Genomic DNA, 24,917 nt, shown 5'->3' with positions numbered 1-24,917 from the left:
ATTCTGATGCTGGAACCTTAGAGCATATTGCTCTAAGGCTTGAACTGTTGAACTGGAGAGTGAACAGCAGTGGCAAGAAGTGTCTGGGTTAGGCGACAGCAGTCCAACAGAAATAGAAGATAATGATGGGTGCCATGAGACCAGATAGCACACAATGTCGTCTAACAACGTCTATTAGACGTCTTCAAAGTCTCTGAAAGACGTCTTAAAGGTGGCTTATGGGATGTATGTAATTTTTTTTTGTATTTTTTGTTTTCCTGTTAAACAGGATGGCGTTTCAAAGCCTATCGCTTTATATTGTCCAACGAACTATAGAGCGGTAGAAGAGAAGAGTCCTTTATTTTTTTCCTCCTCTCTCTCCTTTAGGTCCCAGCAGCAGCGTTCATCTTTCTCCAGTACCCGCCCCGTGATGCTTAACTTCGGTGATCTAACGAAAACCGGTGTCTCCATCACGGCTACGGCCGCTGGTGGGGATGTATGTTTGTTTGTTTGTTTTTATTGTTTTCCTGTGTTTTAAGCAGGATAGCGTTTCAAGCTTATTTTTTGCTTATATTGCCCAACGAACTATAGTCCCATTTTTTTGTTCCCTCCTCTCTCCTTTCGGGCCCCTGCAGCAGCAGCGCACCGGGTGAAAGGTGGTCTCCCACCTTTCCCCAGTACACCGCCCCGTGATGCTTAACTTCAGTGATCTAACGAGAACCGATGTCTCCATCACGGCTACGACCGCTGGTGGGGATGTATGTCCTTCAGCGCAATGTGCATTCAGCTTGATGCATTTAATGTACTAGATTCTCCGCCAGATGTCAGGGTGTAGATCATAACACAGTTGCCATGGTAACCCCGGGTAAGAGACGCTTATAAACGTCAAACAAACCAATCGTTTGAAATAGTGAGGTTATAATAGTGATACTTGATAAAATATCGTGAAAAATGGGTCGGACCGATTGGGATCGAATATTATCTGTCGATCCGTCGTCATTAACGGATGACGACATGGAAGATCTTTATCCAGCTATGATTAGTTGCGACGTCGATGAGATTAGCGACGTACATAACCTGCGAATCTTAATGAAATTGTCCCAGGAAATACTACAGTACAAAGACAATCAAGTAACAACAATTATTCCACATTATCCTCCATATGGATTATTATTATTAACAGAATACTCGTATTGTCATTTATATGATTATTATTTAATAAAAGAGAGTAAACTCTGTTCGAACATTTTCCTTTCGCTTACATTGCTCTTTTTCAATAGATTAGACATATGTTTCTATAAGTAAAATCACAGTATGTGAGATTTTAAAATTCCTTTCTTCAATAGGTAGAATCATTACTTTTAGAATGTGGCGAATTAAAAGAGACTATTTCTTCTTTGAAACCTGAACCTGCTAAGCGCAAAAAGAAAGGTAACAATTGTGTGCTTTGTTGAAAAGAATATTTAATATCGGGTTGCTTCGTTCTGTCTTATGTTAAAATATTTAAGTAATTTATCATATTGACCAATGTGTGTACCTAATTCTATTAAAACAATTTTTTTGTACCCCGTTTCAAAGAATGGGACACAGCTGACATTAAACATGAAACCAGCGATATGTCTAAAGTAAGATATCTTGTAAATTGTTTAATGAATATGTATTTATAATACTATTTATAAAGCTATTCGTGTTATCGTTTTAAGCATTTGGATATATCAGAAAACAATGACTACGATGATGCAGTACAAAGCAAAAATAAAAAGATTAAAATTCTTATGACAGAACTAGAGGTGAGCTTAGGGGGAAAGAAAACGGCATTAGAATAGTTTGTTTAAATTACCATAATTCTTTAGAACTTGGAAAAAGACAATACAATGTTAAAAGAACAATTAACAACACTAACACAAGAAATGGAGGATGCAACGCAAAAAATGAATGAGATGACGGAGGAATTAAGTTCTTCACAAATTAAATCTGTAGAATGCATAGGTTGTTATACTAAAAAAATACTTAGATACTTATAATGCGAGCATAGGGAGTTCCGCAGTGACATTGAAAGGGTCTCTTCTTTCAGAGAAAATATCGTATTTGGAACGTGAAAATTCAGCGTTAGTTGCTCAAATTGAGGAGATAACTGCTCAGCAAATAGATAGGGATAGAGTTATAGATGAGTTTGGTGTGGCAATTGATGCCACAATTAATCAATGGAAGGTACATATAAATATACTTCACAGCAATTTTTGATGGAATCATTAAATTCCTGTTAAATTTAAATTTACTAAACTCCGATAGACAATATTGGATGCAAAAGATGCTACGATTCAACAACTGGAGGGAACTTTATCACAGTCGCTTATGCAGTCTGTGGCTTCTGTTAAAGAGACAAACAAGACCGAGTTGGTTCACTTAAATGAAGAAATAGATCGTCGCGATAATATTATAACCGAATTAAAAGCAAAGCTTTCTGAAGCTGTAGTTGAAATTAACGAAAGCGCAACTCTAATAGAAAAACTAAAAACTGACGCACAGAAGTATGTGTATTATTGTTGTTGTTGTTAGAAAATAAAGATGTTAACCACGGAATCTACTTTATAGTACCTTTACTATTATTTCACGCAGGGCTGGGAAAAGTGACAAAAAGAAAGAGCACAAAGATTTGTTGAAGAAATTGCAAGACGCAAATGAACAAATATCTGACTTGCAAATTAAATTAACAGAGGCAGAAGAAGATGCCAAGTCGAGAAGTAGCAAAGTCAGTTGATTATGTACATTCCGCGCAGAGTAAATTTAGGTTTGTTAGATAATTAGAATCAGATTCTAAATGACTATTTTTTCGTTCAGCTGTGTGAGGTATTAGCGACTTTGAGGAAATATGAGGATGAAAATCAAGGTTTAACTGACGCACTAAATGAAATAAAAGAACTAAGAAACGGGCTAACTGATAAAACTGAACATATAAGGGATTTAATTAATGTTGTCAATAAATTGGAAATGTTAAATTCGTACCAAGAAATGGAGATTATAACTCTTAGGTAATTATAGATATACTGATGCTTCTTGTTCGCTGATGCCTCTAAAAGAATGTACACTAACAACACGAACTCTAGAGAAAAGCTGGGAATACCAGAGGACGAATCAGTGTCAATTCAAAATGCAGTAGAAAAACGTAAACAGGAAGCAAAGAAATTAGAGGAACTCTTGCAACAAAATAAAGTACTTGTGGAGGAAAATTTAGAATTGAAATCAGATGTAAGACTGAGACATTTTCTGCTGGCGAGTGTTCCTTCGTCTGAAACAGAAGCCATTTTCATCGACGGCCTTAATTTTCTAGATACGGGTGTTGAAATATAAGTTAAGTAAAAGTTCGAAAGAATTAGATTTTTCGGGCGACGCCGCAGATGGTAGCACTGAATTTTTGCATTCGACTAAACTGGCAGATTCCGAATCAAGGTCGTTTCATTCTAAAGCAAACGTCGCCAACTTGCAACAGAACATGCAGTTCGTGATAGAAGAGAACGAAGCTCTGAGAACAGGGATGCATGAAATTTTGGACAGTATACGTAATCAAGATGGTGAATTTTCGCTAATTTTAATGGTACTTTAATGATGCACTGTTTCCTTCTCTCTTTTCACCCAAATACATACTAAAGAGCTCTATTTTCAATCTGTCCCTTTAACCCCACACAAGTACTATGCAACTCACGTATATTAACCACATTTGTAAATTATGTTACATTTACTGAGATAGCATTATTAATCTAAATGTGCCATTGTGTTGTGTATGCGAGAAGCTGTAGGCATGTAATTAATTATTCGACGCCTCAGGTAAAAGTACAGTGGAAATACAATCCAGTACATTAGAAAGGTTGTTAGAGGCGTTAGATGTGAGACATTTGGCTGGCTGGTATCATCCAGCGATGCGGTTGCAGGAACATTTAAATGTTGTGCAAGGTAGTAATGCCGAATTGAGGGACCAACTTAAGCAATTGAGGTACGCAAATAGGACGTTTATTGCTGTTCATTGGAGCGAGCAGGTGTCACTCAAGACAAATAATTACAGAAAAGAGCTGCAGAAAAAGGATAACATACTTCACACTTTAGCTTTGAACAAAAATACGAATATCGAGAAGATATATGCCGAGGAATCTGACAGTGAAAAGATGGCAATGTGCCTTTCCGAAATGAAAAAGTTGCAAGAAGCGTACGAAGACGAAGCGGACGAGTGGAAGAGGCAGAAGGAGTCGTTGGTGCAGCAGAATGATGAATTGATGGGTGAGATCGAAAAGTTAAAATTACAGGTGGAAGTTTACGAGCAGAGTTTAAAGATTTTTGAGGAGAGCGAGGATGAGGTTCGAAAAGCTTTCGCAATTAAAACTAAAGAGTACATCGAAGTTGCCGGCGAGGCTTTTATCGGGGGCAGAAAGACCGCTGCTCTGGAACAACTGCTGAACAGAGAAACAACGAAGGCGTATCAGGATCAGAAAGAAGCAATAAAGAACGAAAGCTACTTGAGGAAAGCACTGGTCGATGCGAATAACCATATTAAGATTATCGAGCGCGAAATTTCGACGCTGCAAAGCAACCTGTCCAACTCTGTCAGCAACACAACGTACAAGGAGCTTAAAGAGAAGCACGAAGAGCTGAGTATACGATACCGTTGTCAGTTGGAAAATAGCGTGGCCTTGCGAAACGATCAGGTGGCACAGACTTTAAAAACCGAATTGGAGCTGGCGGAGCAAGAAAAGAATCAGCTTGTTGAGCTGTTACAGAAAGAATTCAGTCAGGAGAGCGCGCAGGATTTGATGCGCCAGTTGAAAGAGGCTAAAGCAAACGAATTGTTAGAAAAGCAACGGGCGGATCATGTTACCAGCTTGCACGAAATATTGCAAGTGCAAATGTCGAAGTACGAAGAGAATATCAAGGAAGTGGCCGCCGCTAAGTCCGAATTGCAGGAGGAGCTAATTATCTTGCACAAAAGGCTCTCGAAAGACGTCTGCTTCGAGACGACTGAAGTACTGGACGACAGCAAAGTACAGGAATTGAGGGATAATAACACAGCGCTGCAGGTAGAGAACGAAAACTTGAAGAAGTTGCTTCAGGCTTCTGAAGAGGAAGCCGAGCGACAGTACTCGTTGAATTCGTTGATGATATTGGAGCTGGACAGCCTGAGGCACCAGATTTTAGACCTGCAAGCGGCCAGCGAAGACAAAGCCACGATCTCGAGGCTTGGCTTCGAATTGACGAGTAGGAAATTGTCAGAGATGGAGCTGAACGCCCAAAAAGTTCGACTCGAAAGCGAGTTGGCGTGTTTGCAGGAGGAACTTGACAAATTGAGGACAACGTGTGAAGGGTGGCGTACTTGCGTACAAGATTCTCGAAAACAATGCGACAATCGATGCAGGTGAAAAAGTGTTTCTGTTGAATTCCAGAGCTCCTTCCCAGTGGTAATTGTGTAACAAGATATATTGGACAGGAGATTTCAATCCTAGGGTGTCTTTAACTGCGTTTCATTTCTGGGTTTAATGTGAGTCTCCGGTTAAGGACAATTTTAAGTCCCAGAAGGGATTACTGAGCTACGAGTGTGCAGCGATTGTTATGCACCATTGGAAAGATCTCGTCAAGACGAATTGATTGGTACCATTTTCAACTTCGAAATCAGGTGGGATCACCTCGAAAAATGGCTTCAATGTTCGAGATTTTGCGGTTTTGAACAAAAGAAACCGGTAGTAAAATCCTAACTGTGTCGAAGGACCTCGGGTAGGCACCTGAGGAAAAACCGAGGGATGTACGCGATACAGGGGCGGCAAATGTGCCTCATGACCTTCATTTCAGGGCCGTGTTAGGTCTGCGTTTGCCCCAAGGCTCACTAATCCATTGACGATTTCGTACTGGGCATTGGGAAAGGGACCCATAGGGCAAACGTAGGCCCAACACGGTCCTGAAATGAAGGTCATGAGGCACACTTGCCGGCCCAGCCTGCTAGGGTATCGCTTACATCCCTCGGTTTTTCCTCAGGTGCCTACCCAAGGGCCAGTTGGGATTTCACTACCGGTTTCTTTTGTTCAAAGCCGCAAAATCTTGAACTTTGAGGCTATTGTTCGAGGTGATCCCATCTGATTTTGAAATTAAAAATGGTATCAATCGATTCGTCTTGACATCTTTCCGCTGCACGCTCGCAGGTCAGTAATCCCCTCTGGGACTTAATATTGTCCTTTCAATTTCACCAAGTTTGAATTAGGTGAATCTTTAACATCCGTGGGAGAAAATATGTTTGTGATTAGAAAAAGAAGTAGGTACTTTTGCGGATTAAAAGCTGGGTTGTCAATGAGGATGGATGGGACCAATAAAATTGTAACTGTTTACTTTATTTGGATAATTTTTGGTTAAAAAAATAGAAAGGTTTGATAGTAAGATTAATTTAGAAATTTATCTTCATATTCTCGACATTCCGAAGTAGCATTTACTGCAATGAATTAATATATCTGTTGCTAATTCGTTAGACAATAAGCGGTAATATTTACGTCCCTTCTTTTTCTAATTTTCAAAGCGGCAAAATAATTGGCCATGCTAAAAAGGTAATTAATAATTAAACAAAGCTGCCTAGAAGTACAGGGGCTCAGCTAAGTACCCAGAAGTCCGCCCAGGGTTAATCTACGAAAGTTCGTTGAATTGAAAAAATGAAGATATGAGTATTGAAATTGTTGAAGGACACAAGAATTTTAGAAACGGAAATCTACAGGTGAAAGTGGCAAAGTGGAAGTGTTATTTTTTAAATGTCCCTTCATTTGAATGAAGGCATATGATTTGTAAGTTTAATTTGTTTATTTTCTTGTTCTCTTCAAGAATTTTTGTCCAATTAATTTAGGTCTTATATCTTCACTCTTTTCAATTCAGTGTACCTATTCTTCGATATAAATAAAAATTATTTACATAAAAGTGTAACTAGTCTCAGCTGCTTGGGAAGGTTTAATTTTCATTTGTATTACAGAAACCTACATCTTATTAACTGGTATTTGTTTGCAGAATCTATGCAGATATTATAGGGTTTTTACAGAACCAATACGCGGGTTCCACTTCGCTTAGTACTTTAGATCGAATAACGCTATTGTTTGCAAAATTGAGAGACGAACGTCAAAGTATTGATTCTGAATTGAAAAAATCGAAAGAGTGCTACGAAAATGTTAAGCTGCAGCAGGAAGTGTTAACTAGCCGCCTGCAAATTGTCGAAAGTTTGAAAGATATTTTAGAACAGCAGATTGGAAGTAATAGTGTGCACGATATTATGCAACGTTTCTCCGAATATTCGCAGTACACATTAAACGTATGTTCCCTGTACAAATATAATATCTTCTTTTCTATTGAGAATTGCACACTTCATTTCATATCTTTCACTTGTCAAAATTAGATTTATGAAAAATGCCGCTTCGTTTGGGTCTATTTGATCCAACGATTTTTATCGATTCAACTGACATTTATTTGAAATTACTACTATTTTCCTTCATAAAACTAAAAAACAAAAAAAAAAAAGAAATTTGTGTCCGCAAATGAACATTATATATGTCTTTTTATTGATGTTTTGTGACACATACTTTCCCTGACTATACTTTAAGTGAAGCTGTTTATCTCAACTACTAACAATTAATCAGGATTTCAAGTACAAGAGAAAAATAACACAACTGGAGTACGAGCTACAAGTGGCCAATAATAAATTTATCGAGTACGAGTCGCAAATAACAGACATGGAGCAGGGCATGATGCAGATTCAGAAGGCTTGGAGCAGAGGACAAGACCATCAAGCGAAAATTGCTACTCGTGATACAGGAACGAGCCCTGACCCATTTGAAAATAAGCATGCGTTAGTTCAAACAACAGTAGTAACAAAATCAGGAGAAATACAAACGGATCCTTATACTTGTTGTTTGGATAAGAAAGAAACAGTTGAGGTCGAAGTTCAAACTACCTCTTTACTCAAACACGCAGGTCCAGAAAGCCAATTACTGCCGAAAGAGATGGACAAAGAGAAAGCAGAAGGAGCCAAGCAGACTGATACGAAACCAGAGAAAAAAGAGGATGTAATATATACAAGAAACGACATAGAACAGAAAGAAGAAATTATAGTGAAAGAGAGAGAAACAACGGGGAAACGAGAAAAGGAGGCAGAAGAGATTGAGAAGAAGAATGGCGGGCGGGAGATATCCTTGCTTCGCGAGCAATTAAATCAGGCTTTAAAACTAGCTTCGGATCGGTCCGCGACAGTAGTCAAGTACGAGTTGCAAATAACAGAGTATCAAAGAAAAGTGGATTCGTTAAACAAAATGATAGAAAGCAAGGATCTGCAATTAACGAAGAAGGAAGAGCTGCTGGAGGAGTATAGACTATCGCCTCAATTGCAACCCCCGAGCACCGACTGCAGCGACAAGCTCGCTTTGAAGTCGACGATAAACAGCTTGCAGAAGCTGCTGGGCCAGAAAGAAGATACGATAACTAGATATCAGAACTTGCTGAAAGAAGACAGGGACGAGCACAGCAAAGCTGCCGCACGCCTGCAGGAGCAAATTAAGAGTTTGCATAGTCGTCTTCAGATGATGGAGAACGAGGCTCAGAAGACCACGCAACAAAGGGGCGTCGCGACGTTTGAACCAGAAAAATTGACCGCCTCTGATAAAACAGAGGAAATCGTCACGAAAAGTGACGTTAAAGGTAGCGCCATGCAAGCTGAAGAAGTTGCAAGGCTTCATGAAAAAGTTTCGACCCTCGAGGCAGATTTGAGCATCACCAAAGAATTGAGCGATCGCTGGCATCGGCTAGCTGAAGAGAGACTGAAGCACATGGATCGTATGAGGGAAAGGTATGGTGTTAGGTTATCCCATAAATTCGTGCCAATTTTCACTCTGGTACATCGACCTTACAAGGAGAGTGCACAAGGTTTGGGTCACCGATTTCGCTGAAATCTTGCATCTAGTTAAATAGTCTATGATATGTATAGTACTATGTTGAATACATAGTATAAAAGTTAAAAGAATCAAGTTCAAAGTTCCATCTGTTTATGGATCTATGTACATATGTATAAGAGCGAGATTGATTTAAAGGCTATTGGTAAAAACGATTGAAAATTAGTAATAAATGTGTAGATATGCATGGAATTACTGTTATATGGATTACAGTTGAGCTATCACTATAGTTTGATTATGGTCTCGTGTTTACTTATGGGCATATATCCAGTTACACGTATGTCGATTTTCTTGCAAGATTTTGAGCAGTGCACATTAGGCGTTTAATATATAATTATACGTGCTGTGCACTAATTACACAGTTCGACAAAATTTGACTTTTTTTCGGACTTGTAACATTCAATAGCCGTTTCTGATAGGTTTCCGTGCGCTGAAAACGAATCCGCAAACCGTTTATCGCCATCATCCTCGGTTTTTGAGAAATTCGATTTTGAAAAAAAAATGCAAATTTTCTACTTTGAACACCTTTTGTGTCAAAACAGTAAAACTTATTCGGTTGCTTGTTCCGCCAAATTATTCTATGAACCCTCCGGAATACAATGATATAAGTTATTATTGCATTATGAACATTTAAATATGTTTAAACAACGATCAAAGGAAAAATGACACCCGAAATGCACCCATTTTTGCAGATATCTTTCAATTTATTTCCAAAACTTAGGGTCTAGGAGAAAATCTGACTACTCCACGCGATGCATCAGACATTTTTCCTTCGGAAAGCATAAACAGAAGTGATAAGTCACGTTTTGTTTTCAGTACAGAAAAGAAATAGTTTAGCAAAATGTGCGCCGTCGATAATGGCTGTCAACGGCGGCGCGCGAACCACTGCCGCTCAGCGTAACACAATCGCTTAACGCGCGTGACTGCCACTGTCGGCGCCGCACGTTTTGCCAAACTCTTTCGCTTCTGTATTGTAAACAAAACGTGACTTACCACTTCTGTTTATGCTTTCCGAAGGGAAAATGTCTGCTGCATCGCGTGGAGTAGTCAGTTTTTCTCCTCGACCCTTACTTTTGGAAATAAATTGAAAGATACCTGAAAAAATGTGTACATTTCGGGTATTCTTTTCCTTTGATCATTGTTTAATCATACTTAAATGTTCATAATGCACTAATAACTTATATCGTTGTATTCGGGAGGGTCCGTAGAATAATTTGACGGAACAAGCTGACTGTTCCAAAACAAAACGCCGCACCTCTTCTTGTCCTTCTCCATCCTTAAAACGCTAATCCACCTGCCCTGGGGGGCAATATGATCCCTTCTCGTTCAGGAACGGTGGTTCCGGACGTTACACTACTGCTATCGAGCAGCCAAAATATAAATCACACCGGTCTGTTATTGTTCTGTATTGGAAAAAACTTATAAAACGAAGACATCGAGGCACGAATTTATGGAATCACTTAAATGATAGTTGTGGAAATTTGGAGGGTGCTCGACGTGTGTGTGTTGCTTCTTCTCGTACAGACTCGAGGAACAACACAAAAGTGAGCTTGAAAGTTATCGTGGGGAGCTTATGAAGTGGCAGTCCGAGGCAGAGATGCTTCGCCAACAGTTATCTGAAAATCGTATGTTGCTCACGAAGGGAAACATCTCCCTAATGAAGGAGCTGCAGGAAAAGGACGACAAAATTCACGAGCTCAGCCTCGCCTGCCAGCAGCTGCAGGTATTATGAAATGTGTATTTCCCAGAGACGTGCACAATCTAAGAAAGTTTAATAATTAAAACATTCGAAAGCACAGTGCACCCACAAATTTTCAACGCACCTTATCATTTTCATACAAAGAACGAAGTCGAGCTAATGGAGTCCGCGACTAGGTCTCAGCGAGCTATAACGCACGGCGAGTCGGAACTGAAGATACACGAAATCACGCAGACGTTAAGTCGCGATAATTTGCAGCAACAAGCGCAGACAGACAGTCTGCGCAAACAATTACAGTCGTTGTTGGAAAAGGAGAAGGTGTATAAACACGAAATCTCTGATTTGAAGCAACAACTCAGTCGCAGGTATTTTTCTGTCAGTAGATTGTCACTTACAGAGCACAGAGCTTTCTGTATGATGGCACATATTCGTAATTGAGAACATAAACTGATAGATAGTTGGCGAATGTTTGTGTTTTATTTATATAAACACTTGTGTACGCAATTCTTTACTGGTTTCTTTTCTTCGAGGCTTATAATTGGTAGTACATAATCTAATATAGAGCGAGTGATGCAAATGGGACAAGTTATATTTCTTGTTTGGTTGCAATTAGAATGTGTTTAAGTTTTTATTTTCACCTCTATCATTCTGTTTTAGTAAAAGTATAATAATGGAAAAATTAAGAATATATCACGAAGTATTCATTTTTTATCCTTACTACCTTGACACTTCTGTCCAGAAGAATCAAATTATGTACCGAAATATTTGTAATTTTTAATTTCTAATTTTTAAAACCATATACACGTATGGATTTATTTAAAAACAAGGTAAAGTTGCATATTGCATATGCGCAGTTGCACTTGACGGAAAGTTTCACTCGTAGGAAATCAAATTTCTTTAAACCATTCAATCTTTCCCGAGCTGCAAATAAACAAGAGATAAAACCTGTCCCGTTTTTGCGACTCACTCTGCATATCGTTATTAAAAATATTCCAGATTATATAAAGTTTTTAGAAAACATTTAGAATTGATCTGATAATCCCTTAAGATTTAATGTCGTTGAAAATAAAATTAACTTTGACATGTTTTATGCAGAGGGAAAGCAAAATACTTTAAATTTAATCAATGTTATCTATCATTTTTCTATTTTAACTTAATCCATCTCCACAGCACTTAATATACTTGTCTGCGTCTTACCCCAAAAATTTGAGCTGCATCATTAAAAATCATATACGTTTACTAAAAACAATCGAGTTCATGTAACGCGTCACATAAAATTGCAGGATTGTTTTAACAATGTTTTAAGCATTAATATATTAAAAGATACGAAACTGCTAAAGGGTTTTATTATGCGAGGAGCAATCACAGAATTTTCAATCTTATAAAATCTATTCACTTTCTTATCTTGCGATACATGTCACAAAAAAGCTTAACCTTATAAGATTCGTTCAATATTGGTACTGCTATTAGGTACACGGAAAAACGTGGAGTTCAACAAAAAGATTAATCGACCAATTAACTCATTTGACTTGTACAATTAACTATACTAAATTGAACAATGAAACCGGTATTAATGTTTGGAAATAAAATTTCTTCAAATTTCTGCGATACGTAGCAACCGCAGCTACTAGACTTTAAGTGTTCCGTGACTTTAATTACCTTTACCACAGATACATGGCTGTAAAAGCACAAGAGAAGAAAGTTTCTCAGCGCGAAGCGCAGCTCGAACGTAAGTTGCGAACTTTAGAAGAAGAGCTTGGAAAGGCGCGAGCTCAGTTGGATCGGGAGTATTTAGCTCAGGAAGCAAAGAAAGCTAAGGTACGCGCAAAAATATCACCTAACGCGTGCAGATTTTTATACGAACCTTCCGTGTAGACCGCAGAGGAACTTTCATTATGGGAGAAGCAGAAGAAATGGCAACAAACCGCTGAAAAATTGAAAGAGAAGCTCAAAGAGAAAACAGACGAGTACACGAAATTACTTTCGAATCATGAGAAACTCCGATCGGTGGTGTCGTGTATGGAAAGGGAGAAATGGTATCTGAAAAGTAAACTAAAAACGGACAACAACTCTGTGGCCGGCAGCTTATCGGCCAGACCCATAACAACGGCGCAACAGAACGTGATGGAGGATGTTCAGAAAGAGTGCCAGGCTCTTCGAGATCGTATCAAGGAATTAACTGATCGCTTAGAAACTAAAGATAGTGACAAATTGATGGGCAAAATCGACGAACAAAGGAGACGTATTGCTGCATTAGAGGCTGCTTCACAGGTCAGTTGCAATAGGGACGCAAATTGTGCGCTTGACCTTGATTATACGAATGGCTAGAGAAGGTTCAAGCATCTCAGGAATAATCACTGAAATTTGTTCGATAAAACGAGTTTAATTAGAACAAATATAGTCTCTGCAGTTACAAATGTTTTGTAGGGTAATATCTGCGTTGCCACCCAATTAGAGAAGTTAGAGCTGACCAAGGATATCCTCGAGAAAATGAATTTAGCGCTCGAGAGCGAAAACTTCGAGCTTCGACTCGAGTTAGAGAAGGCGAACGCAGACACGCCAAGATTGCGAGAGAAAGTCGGGCACTTGGAGAAGTAGGCGTTTGAAATCGCGTTTCCTTAGGTTGGTGCATATGAAATTGCCATTTCGCGCAGGGATGTTTCAATGAAAATGCTTTATGCGTTTTAACTACTTCGTTTCATTCGCTTTGAGATTCTGTGACATTTCTCAAATCGCAAGTCAGTGGTAGCAATTGTTTTTTTGAGGAACTTTTACGCTGTTCGCGATGGACAATTACATATACACTGACCCAATAAATGTACCGGTTGATTGGCTGGGTACTTCACTCTCCGATTTCGTTTCCTATTCAGATACATAGAATTGTTGAAAGTGGAGAAATCGTGTGACTCGACGCCAAGATCGTTTGACAAAGAGGTACAAGACCTGGGCTGCAAAAAATCTACTTTGGAAATGGAGAAAACCATTTTTACCTTGAAGAGGATCATAGAGAAGCTGCAGGCGGAGAATAAACGGCTTCGAATGGGTTCAAAGAAGCACCTTATGCATCAGGCATGAAAATATTGTCTATTCTTACATACAGAGGGTGGCGGGATATGCGGTACTACCGAGGAGGGATGATAGCTCGTATAAAGATAAGTCGAAAATATAGAATAAATTTTCTTCATATGCACCTTCGTTTTTTAAAGAATTTCATCGAAAACTTCTTTCGTTTTTGAGATAGATCTCACAAGGGGGCTATGCGAAATTTTACAGGTAGATAGAATAATATTTAAACTTAAAAAATAGTTAATCCATGCTTGGCCCTTTGCTCAGACACGTCATAAAAAATTTAAACCAAAACGACTCCCCTTGTTAGTTTAATATTCTAAATATAGCATTTAGAACTATGAATATAGGTAATTAGTGAAACTTTACAGGTAGATAGAGAAACAAAAAATATTTAATCCATGCTTAGCCTTTCGTGTAGACGTTTAATAGTTCAGGAGATACGTAATAATAAAGATCGTGTAAGGAAGTTCACAGAGATAGATATATAAATATTTTTTTATTTTCCTTTTAAACAATAATCATAAAGCATTGTTTACTGTACTAGATTAACAAATGATCTTTCAAACTCAGTGTTCTAAAAATGGAAACTTAATTAAAAAAATTTCAGTCCACATTTTCGATCTATTTTTACACGCAGGTTCGTCACTCCCTACATGGTTTGTTCACATATCCCGCCACAGTCTGCATTGCACGCGTTGCAACTGCTGTCTTCGGCGTTCGTATAAATGAAGGTTCAATTAATTCTGTGCGCAGGGTAAATTGTCAATTAATCGAAGCGAAAGTGTGTTGCAAAACCAATACGAGGAAGCGCAGACACGCATAGTAACGTTGGAAACGGACTTGCAGCTGGCAGAACAGAGAATAGCTGCGTTGGGAAGGGCTCACAGCGAGGACGATAACGGGGAGATAAAGGTTTTGAAGGAACAATTGAGTCACAAGTCCGAGCTTCTAGACAAAGTCAAACATTTATTATCCAGAGCGGCCGTGAACGAGAAGACTCTCCGGCAACGTGTAAATATACATCTCGCGAGTAAAAGAAAACAACAGAAGTAGCTGTTCGAGCGAAAGGAACAACATAATGCGACGAGAACTTGTGTGACTTTCAGGTGCAGCAACTGGAATCGAGGCAAACGTTGTCCGCGATACCAGAGTGCTGCGTAACAGCTCCCACATCGGAGTAACCAGCGTCTGGTGAGTGAAATATTCATAATTGTATCTCCTATTTAACTATTTAGTCGCGGGCGATGGCGTAGGCAGCGTTATGATTGCGTAGGATTGGTCGTTTGTTGCTCTACGACAAATTGAACAGGTTGCCATTCCTATGCCATAAATGGTGTTTGATTTCAAACACGTTTGGAGACACGCACATATTTGCCTCCTCTGCACACTGTTTATACATGCTTCGAGACGAATGATTTGCATATTACGAAACTCGTAACATGTTGAAAAATTTGGCGATGAGTGTTGCCAGTTTTATCGGCTTGTCGTGGCCATTTTAATCACAGCACTTTGTGTCACTGGAATTTTGCCTGAACATCTCTTAGCACCGAGAGGAACGAAGAAATACTGTGCACAAATGGTAGATTACGTTGAATTTCAGGCAAACGATGCCAGCCTTCTCTGTCCCTTAACTGAAGTGTTCGTTGCGAATTTAGGCGACACATACTCTTGGCAGATAATACGTATTCTAGACGCGAGTGAGTGGTCAGGAACTTTACACAGATTTGAGGTCTAATAGTCGCTGTCGAGTGCCTGGAGGAACGGTTGAATGGAGACCTCGTCCTCGCAGTCAGGGATGAGCTTTCCTTTGTACTTGACGCAGGAGTCGGCGCACTTCTGGCCCAAGAAGTACGGCCCGAACATTTTCTTGCACTGGGCGCAGTTTCTTATGCAAACACCTGGGGATCGTGGTGCAGAAAACGAATTAACTCCTCTCATCATATAACGCGAACTGCGATCGCAACAGTGCCGCAAACTTACCAATGGCTCGATCGAAGACAGAGCCCCCTGCAGCGAGCACCAAGATCGTAACAGAGGCAACGAGGATCACCAATAACACTCGGGTAGAAGAGTTCATGACTGAAACAGATATAAAAAAAAGAAGATTAATTAATTCGGATTTCCCAAGTAAAAACATTTCTTCTTATGCAGTTCTCCATCAACGCGATAACAATGCTGCTAACTTCAGCCAAAGATCAGTTTCAACTTGATACCTTAAGAGGTACATACATACGCGAACGTACACGGGGAAAATCTTACGATTCGCTGGAGCAAACCGTTCAACGGATGCCAGCAGGATCAAAAAGCGGCAGGATGGCAACCGTGCGTCCCATTGGCTAGTTGGGTGACTAAAAGAATTCACCTGCGAGTTTCCAAGACTAACGCGAATCCTAGTCGAAGGTGGAACTAACAGGATACGGGCGTCTAACGCTGGCCGGGGCCCCCCAGGCGGGATGCGCCGCTCAAAGCCGCGTTGATATCATATTCACTTTCCTCGATTAATTACCAAGTCCGGGGGCAAGTGGCGACAGGGGAGGCAGAGGGGCGGGGAGAGAGCGGCAATCCATGAACCTTCAGGGATAACTCGGACGTCGATGCCTTCGAGACGGTTCAGCGGAGGATCTTTTTTCAAAATTGCGACCATTTAACGCACTGCCGCGAGTTGTAGGCCGATCGGCGGCCAAGGGGACCCGTGTGCAACGCGTGAGCACGTAGCAGAAGGCGGAGCGCGCGGTTGGCAAAAAAGATTGTACTTCGTTAATGAATCCGAATTATCCTTTCTGTCCCGCGAGCGTTCGATATTTATCGCCTCGAAGGCGGTCGTGTCTACCCGGTTATCTCGCTCGAACACTTTTGGCGTCTACGTCGGTGGTCACCGTTTCGTGTTTTTCTTCTCTCTCTCTCTCTTTTTCTTCTCTTTTTTTTTCATATACCGTCATTTATAACCGGAATCCCCTCATCGTGCTTCCGCGTTCTCCTTAACGGCCACATTGTGAACACATAGAGATAATAAATATGGATGGAAGGTGTCTCTTATCTCTCCGTCTCGCAGCCTGGCCGTCTCTTTCTCTCGCCTCTCCAGGAAGCACTTGAAGATTCAAGACCAAGGATCGATCGGATCGATCGTTGCCGCGCGGCCGACGCTTAACGCCACCGATCTGCCGACGAAACGGTGGGCATTGTGGATCGGCGGGGACCCCCCTCCTCTGTTAAGCAGGGCAAGATTTCGCGGGTGTATGTCGATCGGAATGATCACGCGTAGGCCGCGTACGATAAATCGTTTTCTAGCGGGCGAGCTTGTATTTACCTGGTCGTTTTTGCGGCTGGAATCGAGCCAAGGCTGCTGGAATTGATAAAACCAGACGAATGACACTGAGCAACTGTACGATGACGGCCTTATATATATCCGTTGAGGCCAGATTCATCCCTCGTCCGAGGGAAACCCCGCTGCCTATCTTACCTTAATCCGATTCCTTCGATTTCCTGCACTCGGAATCGCGAAACGCTCTGATGGGATTCCGCCTCGGAAATTTCGATCGATCGGGGACGCGGCGCAGCTATAATTGCTTGAAGACGACAGGGTTGCCTCTGCTCGCCTCGGTAAACGGAAGCGGTTGCTTTTCACGTTGCTGCTTGCTTATTGCTGACATTTCTAACCGATGTTTACTCAGGTCGAATTGTTGGGGATTCGGAATTCTTCCTCAGTGCCAGCTGGATATAGCAGGTGTAAATCGTGGGTCAGTATTTTGTTTGGTGATTTCAACATTTTATTTCCGAGGTATACAGTAAGTACATTCAAAGGTTTTATTGTACTAAGCTGGTTATTTGTGATTAATCTAGAATTTCAGCTGTTAACTGGGGAAGAATTGGCTCGTCACTTGAAAGTGCCTTTGTTTTAGGCAAATACTTAATGATCGCACTCTTGCTGATGGAGAGTATACAGGCTGGTTCAGAACGAGTGTACGGAACTTTGATATGTTAGTTGGGAGGTCGTGCTGACAAGGAAACGTTCCTACGAAATTTACTTTGAAGGGGTGTCAGCCCCCAAAGTTGTCGCGTTTTTCCCTTTTTTAATGTAACTTTACTTTTCTTTTGGTAGTGTGACAGAGCGTAAAAAACTGAACAATTCTTATATTTTAAGTTTTGTTGTATCTATATTTACTATCTTTGTACTATCCGCGCTTAACTTTAGGGCTGATTTCACCCTTTCAGAGTGAATTTCTGTAGAAAAGAAATTGATCCTTGCATGCATTAGGAGTTCAGGTTTGAGAACGTTTCCTTGTGACTAAGCAGTGTTATACAATTATAGATCTTATTCTCGATACTTACGTCATTACTACAGTTTAAGATTTTACTGCTGTTATAATAAAATCACAACCTTGATATGAAGTGACCTTTCAGATATTAAACCGTTAACCCGGAAAGACGACTTAACTCGTCGTTTGAAAGCTCCTCTACGCTGAGTAAGACGACTTGATTCGTTGCGGAAATTAAAAAATGTCACTGGTAGAAAAGGTTTAATACAGTACATTAGATATCGCATTTTTGGGGAACAAATTCAGTTACTGCCCCTGTTAGCGCTTCTAAATACACAATACACTTGCCATATTTCTGGTCGGGAGGTGACTCAATTAATAGGTTAAAACACAACAGAAGAATACGAAATACTTGTTTACAGTTCAGTTTTATAAAAAAATACACGAAATGTACTACTTCAGCTTGAATGCAGGCATTGCACTGACAAATCACCAAATTACATTCAACGTGTGATTTTACTGTGGAAGTAGTAATATTTGAGACAGTTACAACTAAAATTTATAACTAAGGGCTTAAAATTTTTAACATAGTACGCATTATTATTTATTAATATAGTAAGTACTACATGTCATTAAAAATAGTAGTATTATTTTTTAATACAGTAAGTACTATATGCAATTAGAAAGAGTAGATAATTGTTGAAACTAGGATTTACATTCGTATAATATTACCTAGTTACTCAGAATGGTCTACCAAACAATCTGTCAAAGTTTCTTACGCTCATTCTGAAAGACCCTGTACATTATTAAGTTTCATGTGCCACTTGCTATCCCTAAAACGTGAAACGTTTCTGGTCGAGAAACACTTCAGTTAACAGTCTAATTCATCGTCTAGTATACAAAATTAAATCGTAGCTACAAAAGCACTGTTTTGTGCTGTAAATCAGCGCAACTCATATCAGATACAGTAGCAAGAAGGTCTCAGCCTGATTTCGCTATTTTCTCTTTTCTTGCGCCTCCATATCGGCTTTCTTGTTCAGAGAATTATATCCCGGGGGCCAAAAGTTCTTATACACCAGCGCTGAATTGTTTCTCGCATTAATCCTTTTATCTACCTGCTCATTCAACCTTGAAACACGACTTTTCTTGTTCAAAATTGGGAACAAAGCGCTGCGGATGCCTCCTTTACCTCGAGGATCCTTCCTTCTGCGATGTCCTTTGACGCTGGCATCTTCCTGCTGGCTTCCAATAACATCGTCCGCAAAGTGCCGCGTTCGAAAGTCTTCTTCGTTCTTAAATTCGAGAGAACTACTTTCTGTCTTATCTTTTCTAATCATGAGGTTCAAATAATCTTCATTGGAGTCGTTGTTAAAACTACCACCGTCTCTCATCCTTTTATTACCGTTTTTACCTGTCTTCTCTTTAACCATATTCTTTCCATCGACCTTGGCGAAAATATCGACAAAGTCGCTCGAACGACGCGATTTCGGCAAGAAGTCGAACCCATCTCGGTCCCCCGCAAAATCCTCTCGCTCCTCTGCCTTCTCAGTAGACGTATTATCACTTTCAGGCTCGTTAAAGAAACTTGGAACTTGTTTCCTGCTCTTCCTATACATGGCCCGCGTTTCCTTACCGAGCAGCTCCAGCTTTTTCATTATCGGGTCGTCCTTAAGAAATTCGTCTAAATTGAACGGCTTTCTGTACTCGTTGATATCGAAAATGATGGGTTCCAATCGCGCTGTAGAGTTCTGCTGCTGTATTTCTCCTGAACCTCGATTTTCGTCTCTTTCCATAGTTCCATCCGATTCGTGCTTCTTAAAATGATCATTTCCTACCGCCTCCTCTCTTCCTGAATGCTTCTTTGACACTTCCGACACCTCTTCTCCACTGTTTCCCTCAGATCCACTAACCTCTGTAGAGCTAGACGGTTCATAACGATTCGTTGACATTTCTGGATCAACAGAATCAACGTCTCCTCCCTTCAAACCTCCCTTGTCTGCGCGACGATCTTCCTCGTCCAAACTTTCCTCCCTAATGTCCGAGTAATCTGGTACGTCCACGTATGGAATTTTCTTTGGATCGTACACTGGAGTGTCCGACGATGTGGTTTCCTCGATGTCTCTTTGATGATCCTGTATGTTAATGTACGTCTTATCTGTTGGCCCTTTAAGCGATTTAGGCACACTGGAGGGGTTCTGATCGAGGGGCAGTTTCTGTGATTCCTTCGTCGATGGTACTTGACCTGCAGTTTTGGAATTTTCTTGTAAGAGGTTTTTGTCTTCATTAACGTCCTCGCTTTCATTGAGAGTCTTCAGATGCTTCGGTGGAGACGCGTTCAGATCGTCCACTTCCAAATTGTCTGCATCGTTACATTCAGGATATACGGGGACGTAACTGTGTCTTTTGGATTCTTTTGACGAGAGCTCCGTTCCAAGCAGTGGCCTCGACGAATTCATCGCGCCCAGAACTTCTTTATTCACTTCAAGCCGCTTCTGTTCCTCGTAGCTGAGATTCGGATGGCGATAGAACTTATTTGACAAAGGGACTTGCTCCACGTCCACGTAATCCGATTCTATTCCCAAGAAACGCTTCGAGCGATCGATGGTAATCCCTTTCTCTTGATTATTTAACGTTTCCAATGTTTTGGCGTTTCTTTCATATTGTTGTCTAATAGAGTTCGCTACTTCGTCGATGTTCGCCACTTTCTTTAACTCCGAATCTAAATCCTGAGAAGATTCAGACACGCTTTTAGTAATTATATTGTTAATACTTTTGTTATCTGCGTTTCGATTAGTCGCCGGTGATCTTGCGGCTGTACTGTTAACAGAATATTTCTGATACTCCTTCCGAGGATTTTCATCCCTCTCTGACGGCTTTGTGTTGTTCCCCGTATCTTTTACGAGGTTCCAATTAGGCTGAGTTAATTCAATGCGACTCGAATCTCTGGTGGTTTTATTTCTCAACTGGTCGAGTTCAACGTTCTGAAAATGTGAAATTTTTGTTACTGCAGAATTACAACTCGACGGTTCTCAATTAAGCGAGATCTCGGTCTGAATGTACTGGAAAAAGTGGAATCGAGCAAAGTGAAGCGAGCTGAATAGAACTTCCGAACGCGCAATTAAAAGCAATGGCTGCGCTGGATATTTGATCTGGATTTAGCGATTCCGCAGGCAAGAAATATAATGTCCATATTGTTCGCAACCACCCTGTAAATCATCCTCCACGACGTGAGTAGTAAATTGTACGTGCTCGCTGTGTAACTTGCTGCGGTGGGATATGTACCGTGCCAATGCGCAGGAACAACTCTCGACTACCATTCGCTGACGGAGAGGTTCTGATTTAGGGGCTGAAGAAAATCGAAAGCCGCGAGCTTAATTTCTCGAACTCCCTGACATTTAAGCAAGAAATCAATTTTCCAAACCAGAACCTCCCCTTAATCTCTCTTTTCTCGTTGCTTTCTCGTACCCGCTCGCGTGCAGATTGCGCGCCGCGAAGAGAAGGGAAATTCACAAAACTGATGGAGGTTCCCATAAATGGCACTCTTGTTAATGTGACTTTATTCGTTGATAGAACTTATGTACAAAATACAATATATGTATAAAGAGGAGCTGGGTGTACAACGGCTCAGGAGATCTACGTCAACCACCCTTTCTCGCGCACTCGCGTGGGGCTGGCTCGAAAAGGCAGGGGTGGCTACAGATTAGAGTCTGTTCCCTGAGCCATCGTGCACACGTATATATATACATAGTACAATACAATAATACTTGAAGCGATCTAAAGCGATGTTCCTGCTCGCTAGACACACACCTTCACGCCCCGTTTCCCCTTGTTCACATTTTCATACTTAGAGGGGGAGGAAAGTAGTACTCCTACAACGACGACAATAATTGTGTACAGTAAATATATATATGTGTGTGTGAAAGAAGTCATACGATAACGTACGTTAATATAGCGTAGTATAAATTATTACGTGCTTGACTATTATCTCTTATTGACCATTTAAAGTGATTGCTGAGGCTCATAACAGGGTAGTAGATTATGGCTCGACGTTTAATCAACTTAACGCTCTGGATTGTTTTCAGAGCACGCTGCGAAGAACGCCAGATGGCTGTTCAACTTAAGCTTTTGGCAGAGCTTCGTTGAAACTAGCGCTGGCTTCTTTACGCTTTAAATATTACACATGTAAAATACCTACTCTTACGATACATGGCTGCGATATATGTTCGTTTGGTAGATCAGCGAACGTGGAAAGTTAAGTGGTGGATTATCGTGTTTCATACGTAAATTAAGGCTCATCCAACTGTCGATTACCGTTGCTTAGTAATTGCAATTCTACCATACAAGGAAATACTCTGATACGATAACTATGGTTGTAGATATGACTTCTGTTAACCATACGTATGTATACTTATTGGTAAACAGGGTGTTTTGTGTTTCGTAATGCAACTGGAAGGAGGTTGATTTTGATCAAAAAGTAAGTCGAAAATGTAGAATAATATTTTTTTCCGATGAAAATGGCTTTAAAATATTTTGTCAGATTTTTGTTCATATAATACAAATCTTGATTAAATGGCAGTACTATATATATCGAACTTGAGTTCATTCGACTGTTATTTATGAGGTTGTATTAACGAAGTGGCTTAAACAGCAGATACGAAAAATGTTTTGCACTTAAGCCAATAATTTTACAAGTTTTTTTAATGACAAAAAAGTTAGAAAATAGTAATGTTTATGAGAAGCATATAAAGGATTCGAAATAAATATGATATATTACGAGAACTTACATGTTATGATCCCAAACACCAAATAACACTTCATAATTAGTTTTTTAAAAAAAACTCTATATATTCGATTTATTTCTTCATAAACAATCAACCCCTCTTTCCAATTGTACTTCGAATTATGATCCATCCTGTATATTCTAACATCAGATATACTGACAGTGCCTTGGAGTGCTACAACGTGCGCGATGGTGCGAGGGTGAATTAAACAATGTACACGTTCCTTGTGGCTCGGACTTCCTTCAACGTTCATCTTCATTGATAGTGAAATAACAAAACAATAAGCCGATGTGTTGCACTGTTTATTCAGATAGCTATAAAAATGTATGGATCAACCGTTCAATTTGAATCGTGGCAGTTTCTGTAGTAGGGGAGAATAAGTTGATAAGTATACAGGGTGAATTTCTCGGTGCGCCTGACCAAAGAGATGCCGCCTAATCCACCGTGACGAGGTGAACCCCCCGTGATGTCTCTCCTAATTTATGGATTTCGACCCTCGAAGGGGTTGGAGTACCTATTAAGAAGTGCGAAATGTCCCGTTTCCGCATTTCTCATTAGATGTCTGCGAAAACAATGCCAATCGATTCCTTATGTTTCGCCGATGAAACTAACACCAAGAACGACGCAATTCGGAGCATAATGAAGGAAATTATATGAAAAATTGATTTGCATAATTTCAAGCTAACTTTGTTGAAAATAGTCCGATTTACATGACATTTGGTATGGTTTGCAGCGGAAAACACAAGGAACCCATCTTGCATATCGATAGGATAAAGAATAAAGAATTTCTTAATACGCTGCAATGAATATTTCACATTTTCACCCTGGACTGCGGGGCGCCGACCTCAATTTGCTGCGGTTTCAGAAATAAAATAATTCTTTATTCTTTATCCTATCGATATGGAAGTGACACCAATGGATTCCTTGTGTTTTTCCGCTGAAAACCATACCAAATGTCATGTAAATCGGACTATTTTCAACGAAGTTAACTTGAAATTATGCAAATCAATTTTTCATGTAATTTCCTTCATTATGCTCCGAATTGCGTCGTTCTTGGTGTTAGTTTCATCGGCGAAACATAAGGAATCGATTGGCATTGCTTCCGCAGAGATCTGATGAGAAATGCGGAAACGGGATATTTCGCACTTCTTAAGTACTCCAACCCCTTCGACGGTCGAAATCCATAAATTAGGAGAGGCACCACGGGGGGTTGACCAGGCGGTATCTCTTTGATCAGACGCACCGAGAGGATCACCCTGTACTACATAAGTATTTGCCCAACCATGTGATTTCCCTGCTTCCAATAATATTTTCACATTAGAATAACAAATAGCAAACGCTTATAACACGAGATTCACTTATCAAGCATGCCAAAAAGAACAAGCTTAAAATAAAGAAGATTGTAAACTGGTGTTTTAGAGCTGTATGATTAATAGTTGTCCGCCTGGAACTATTAACACTAGTCCTTTCCATTTACGATAAACCTTGTCTAAAATTTTTCCTCTCCACGCTTACAATCGTCTCAAGATTTTCTCATAGCTTGCGCATTGCTCTTTAGGAAGAATGACAAAAAACAACACTAAAAAGAATATGTTACTTCCGAGGGGATAGTACATCTCTATTGTCGAACCAAGAATGCGAAATTTACATGAAAGTGTGAGCTTAATTACTGCACTGATGTTGTTTTCAAAGAAATTAAAAATTCCATCGCCGGAACATAAAATATCTAGCATATTTCCCATCGGTTCTTTTTAATGGCGAACGGTATGTGTCCAGGTGGACAGATACTTATGTATCGTTAAAGAGTACGACGATTCACCCTCGTGCACTGTTACTCCGAACTCGGCTCTCGGTGCGCGATTACTTTCTGAATCCCAGATACGAAGCAATGCCGTTAATACTCTCAAAGAATAGTCGCAATATCTGCTCTCGGTTGTAGTGGTTCTGCACCGTCTCCGGTCTCGTTGGGCGTCTTGGCGCGTCAAGCAAGTGCTCCTCCACCAATCGCTATAGTACAAGTACAATAGATTTACATTGTTGGTGCTGGTGCTGTGTAATCCTTCGTAGAGTATTGCGAGAAACATTTTCGGGACCATCTGTATTTTTCGAGTTGCATGTGCAGCTTAAATGCAATGGTATTATCGGTGTACCGAAACGTTCTTCTCGTTCCAATTTCGTGTCG

At 40.2% G+C, this 24,917-nt stretch overlaps 4 protein-coding genes across 4 annotated transcripts in view; 1 reads left to right on the top strand and 3 right to left on the bottom strand.

The window, feature by feature from the left end:
* The first annotated feature begins 787 nt into the window (after nucleotides 1-787).
* Cep290 (Centrosomal protein 290kDa) overlaps nucleotides 788-24,917 on the top strand; it is a 158,208-nt gene continuing 134,078 nt past the window's right edge. The window contains exons 1-23 of the mRNA XM_076816773.1: nucleotides 788-1,110; nucleotides 1,326-1,410; nucleotides 1,558-1,604; nucleotides 1,683-1,769; nucleotides 1,833-1,968; nucleotides 2,054-2,190; nucleotides 2,272-2,510; nucleotides 2,599-2,731; nucleotides 2,821-3,011; nucleotides 3,087-3,228; nucleotides 3,311-3,551; nucleotides 3,805-3,970; nucleotides 4,040-5,380; nucleotides 7,003-7,300; nucleotides 7,626-8,827; nucleotides 10,455-10,653; nucleotides 10,774-10,994; nucleotides 12,300-12,447; nucleotides 12,505-12,900; nucleotides 13,057-13,223; nucleotides 13,500-13,698; nucleotides 14,452-14,709; nucleotides 14,805-14,889. Coding sequence (XP_076672888.1) covers nucleotides 931-1,110; nucleotides 1,326-1,410; nucleotides 1,558-1,604; nucleotides 1,683-1,769; nucleotides 1,833-1,968; nucleotides 2,054-2,190; nucleotides 2,272-2,510; nucleotides 2,599-2,731; nucleotides 2,821-3,011; nucleotides 3,087-3,228; nucleotides 3,311-3,551; nucleotides 3,805-3,970; nucleotides 4,040-5,380; nucleotides 7,003-7,300; nucleotides 7,626-8,827; nucleotides 10,455-10,653; nucleotides 10,774-10,994; nucleotides 12,300-12,447; nucleotides 12,505-12,900; nucleotides 13,057-13,223; nucleotides 13,500-13,698; nucleotides 14,452-14,709; nucleotides 14,805-14,879 — 6,288 coding nt within the window. The 5' untranslated portion in view covers nucleotides 788-930 and the 3' untranslated portion in view covers nucleotides 14,880-14,889. The remainder of the gene's footprint in view (nucleotides 1,111-1,325; nucleotides 1,411-1,557; nucleotides 1,605-1,682; nucleotides 1,770-1,832; nucleotides 1,969-2,053; nucleotides 2,191-2,271; nucleotides 2,511-2,598; nucleotides 2,732-2,820; nucleotides 3,012-3,086; nucleotides 3,229-3,310; nucleotides 3,552-3,804; nucleotides 3,971-4,039; nucleotides 5,381-7,002; nucleotides 7,301-7,625; nucleotides 8,828-10,454; nucleotides 10,654-10,773; nucleotides 10,995-12,299; nucleotides 12,448-12,504; nucleotides 12,901-13,056; nucleotides 13,224-13,499; nucleotides 13,699-14,451; nucleotides 14,710-14,804; nucleotides 14,890-24,917) is intronic.
* Eh (Eclosion hormone) lies at nucleotides 15,180-17,751 on the bottom strand. The gene is made up of 3 exons (XM_076816771.1): nucleotides 17,006-17,751; nucleotides 15,679-15,777; nucleotides 15,180-15,596 (listed from the first exon to the last, which is right to left on the bottom strand). The coding sequence occupies exons 1-3, from the start codon at nucleotides 17,121-17,123 to the stop codon at nucleotides 15,430-15,432; spliced, it is 384 nt and encodes a 127-aa protein (XP_076672886.1). The 5' UTR covers nucleotides 17,124-17,751; the 3' UTR covers nucleotides 15,180-15,429.
* On the bottom strand, nucleotides 18,891-22,988 carry LOC143371182 (uncharacterized). Its single transcript, XM_076816130.1, has 2 exons — nucleotides 22,849-22,988; nucleotides 18,891-20,972 (listed from the first exon to the last, which is right to left on the bottom strand). The coding sequence occupies exons 1-2, from the start codon at nucleotides 22,986-22,988 to the stop codon at nucleotides 18,950-18,952; spliced, it is 2,163 nt and encodes a 720-aa protein (XP_076672245.1). The 3' UTR covers nucleotides 18,891-18,949.
* Cysu (peroxidase homolog) overlaps nucleotides 23,876-24,917 on the bottom strand; it is a 45,127-nt gene continuing 44,085 nt past the window's right edge. Inside the window, exon 17 of the mRNA XM_076816732.1 lies at nucleotides 23,876-24,742. Within this exon, the coding sequence (XP_076672847.1) occupies nucleotides 24,596-24,742 (147 nt within the window). The 3' untranslated portion in view covers nucleotides 23,876-24,595. The remainder of the gene's footprint in view (nucleotides 24,743-24,917) is intronic.

The sequence above is a fragment of the Andrena cerasifolii genome, chromosome 7 (genome assembly GCF_050908995.1).
Source record: "Andrena cerasifolii isolate SP2316 chromosome 7, iyAndCera1_principal, whole genome shotgun sequence".
Lineage (NCBI taxonomy): Eukaryota > Metazoa > Arthropoda > Insecta > Hymenoptera > Andrenidae > Andrena > Andrena cerasifolii.
This window is presented reverse-complemented; position numbering and strand designations above follow the sequence as displayed.

What these genes read in the sequence shown, in the direction of transcription:
- Eh (XM_076816771.1), bottom strand. Translation starts at nt 17,123, where the DNA reads ATGAATCTGGCCTCAACGGATATATATAAGGCCGTCATCGTACAGTTG. An exon ending in CCAGCCGCAAAAACGACCAG is followed by an intron (nt 15,778 to 17,005) that starts GTAAATACAAGC and finishes TATCTGTTTCAG; the next exon opens with TCATGAACTCTTCTACCCGA. An exon ending in TGTCTTCGATCGAGCCATTG is followed by an intron (nt 15,597 to 15,678) that starts GTAAGTTTGCGG and finishes CACGATCCCCAG; the next exon opens with GTGTTTGCATAAGAAACTGC.
- LOC143371182 (XM_076816130.1), bottom strand. Translation starts at nt 22,988, where the DNA reads ATGAACGTTGAAGGAAGTCCGAGCCACAAGGAACGTGTACATTGTTTA. An exon ending in AGGATGGATCATAATTCGAA is followed by an intron (nt 20,973 to 22,848) that starts GTACAATTGGAA and finishes AGAACCGTCGAG; the next exon opens with TTGTAATTCTGCAGTAACAA.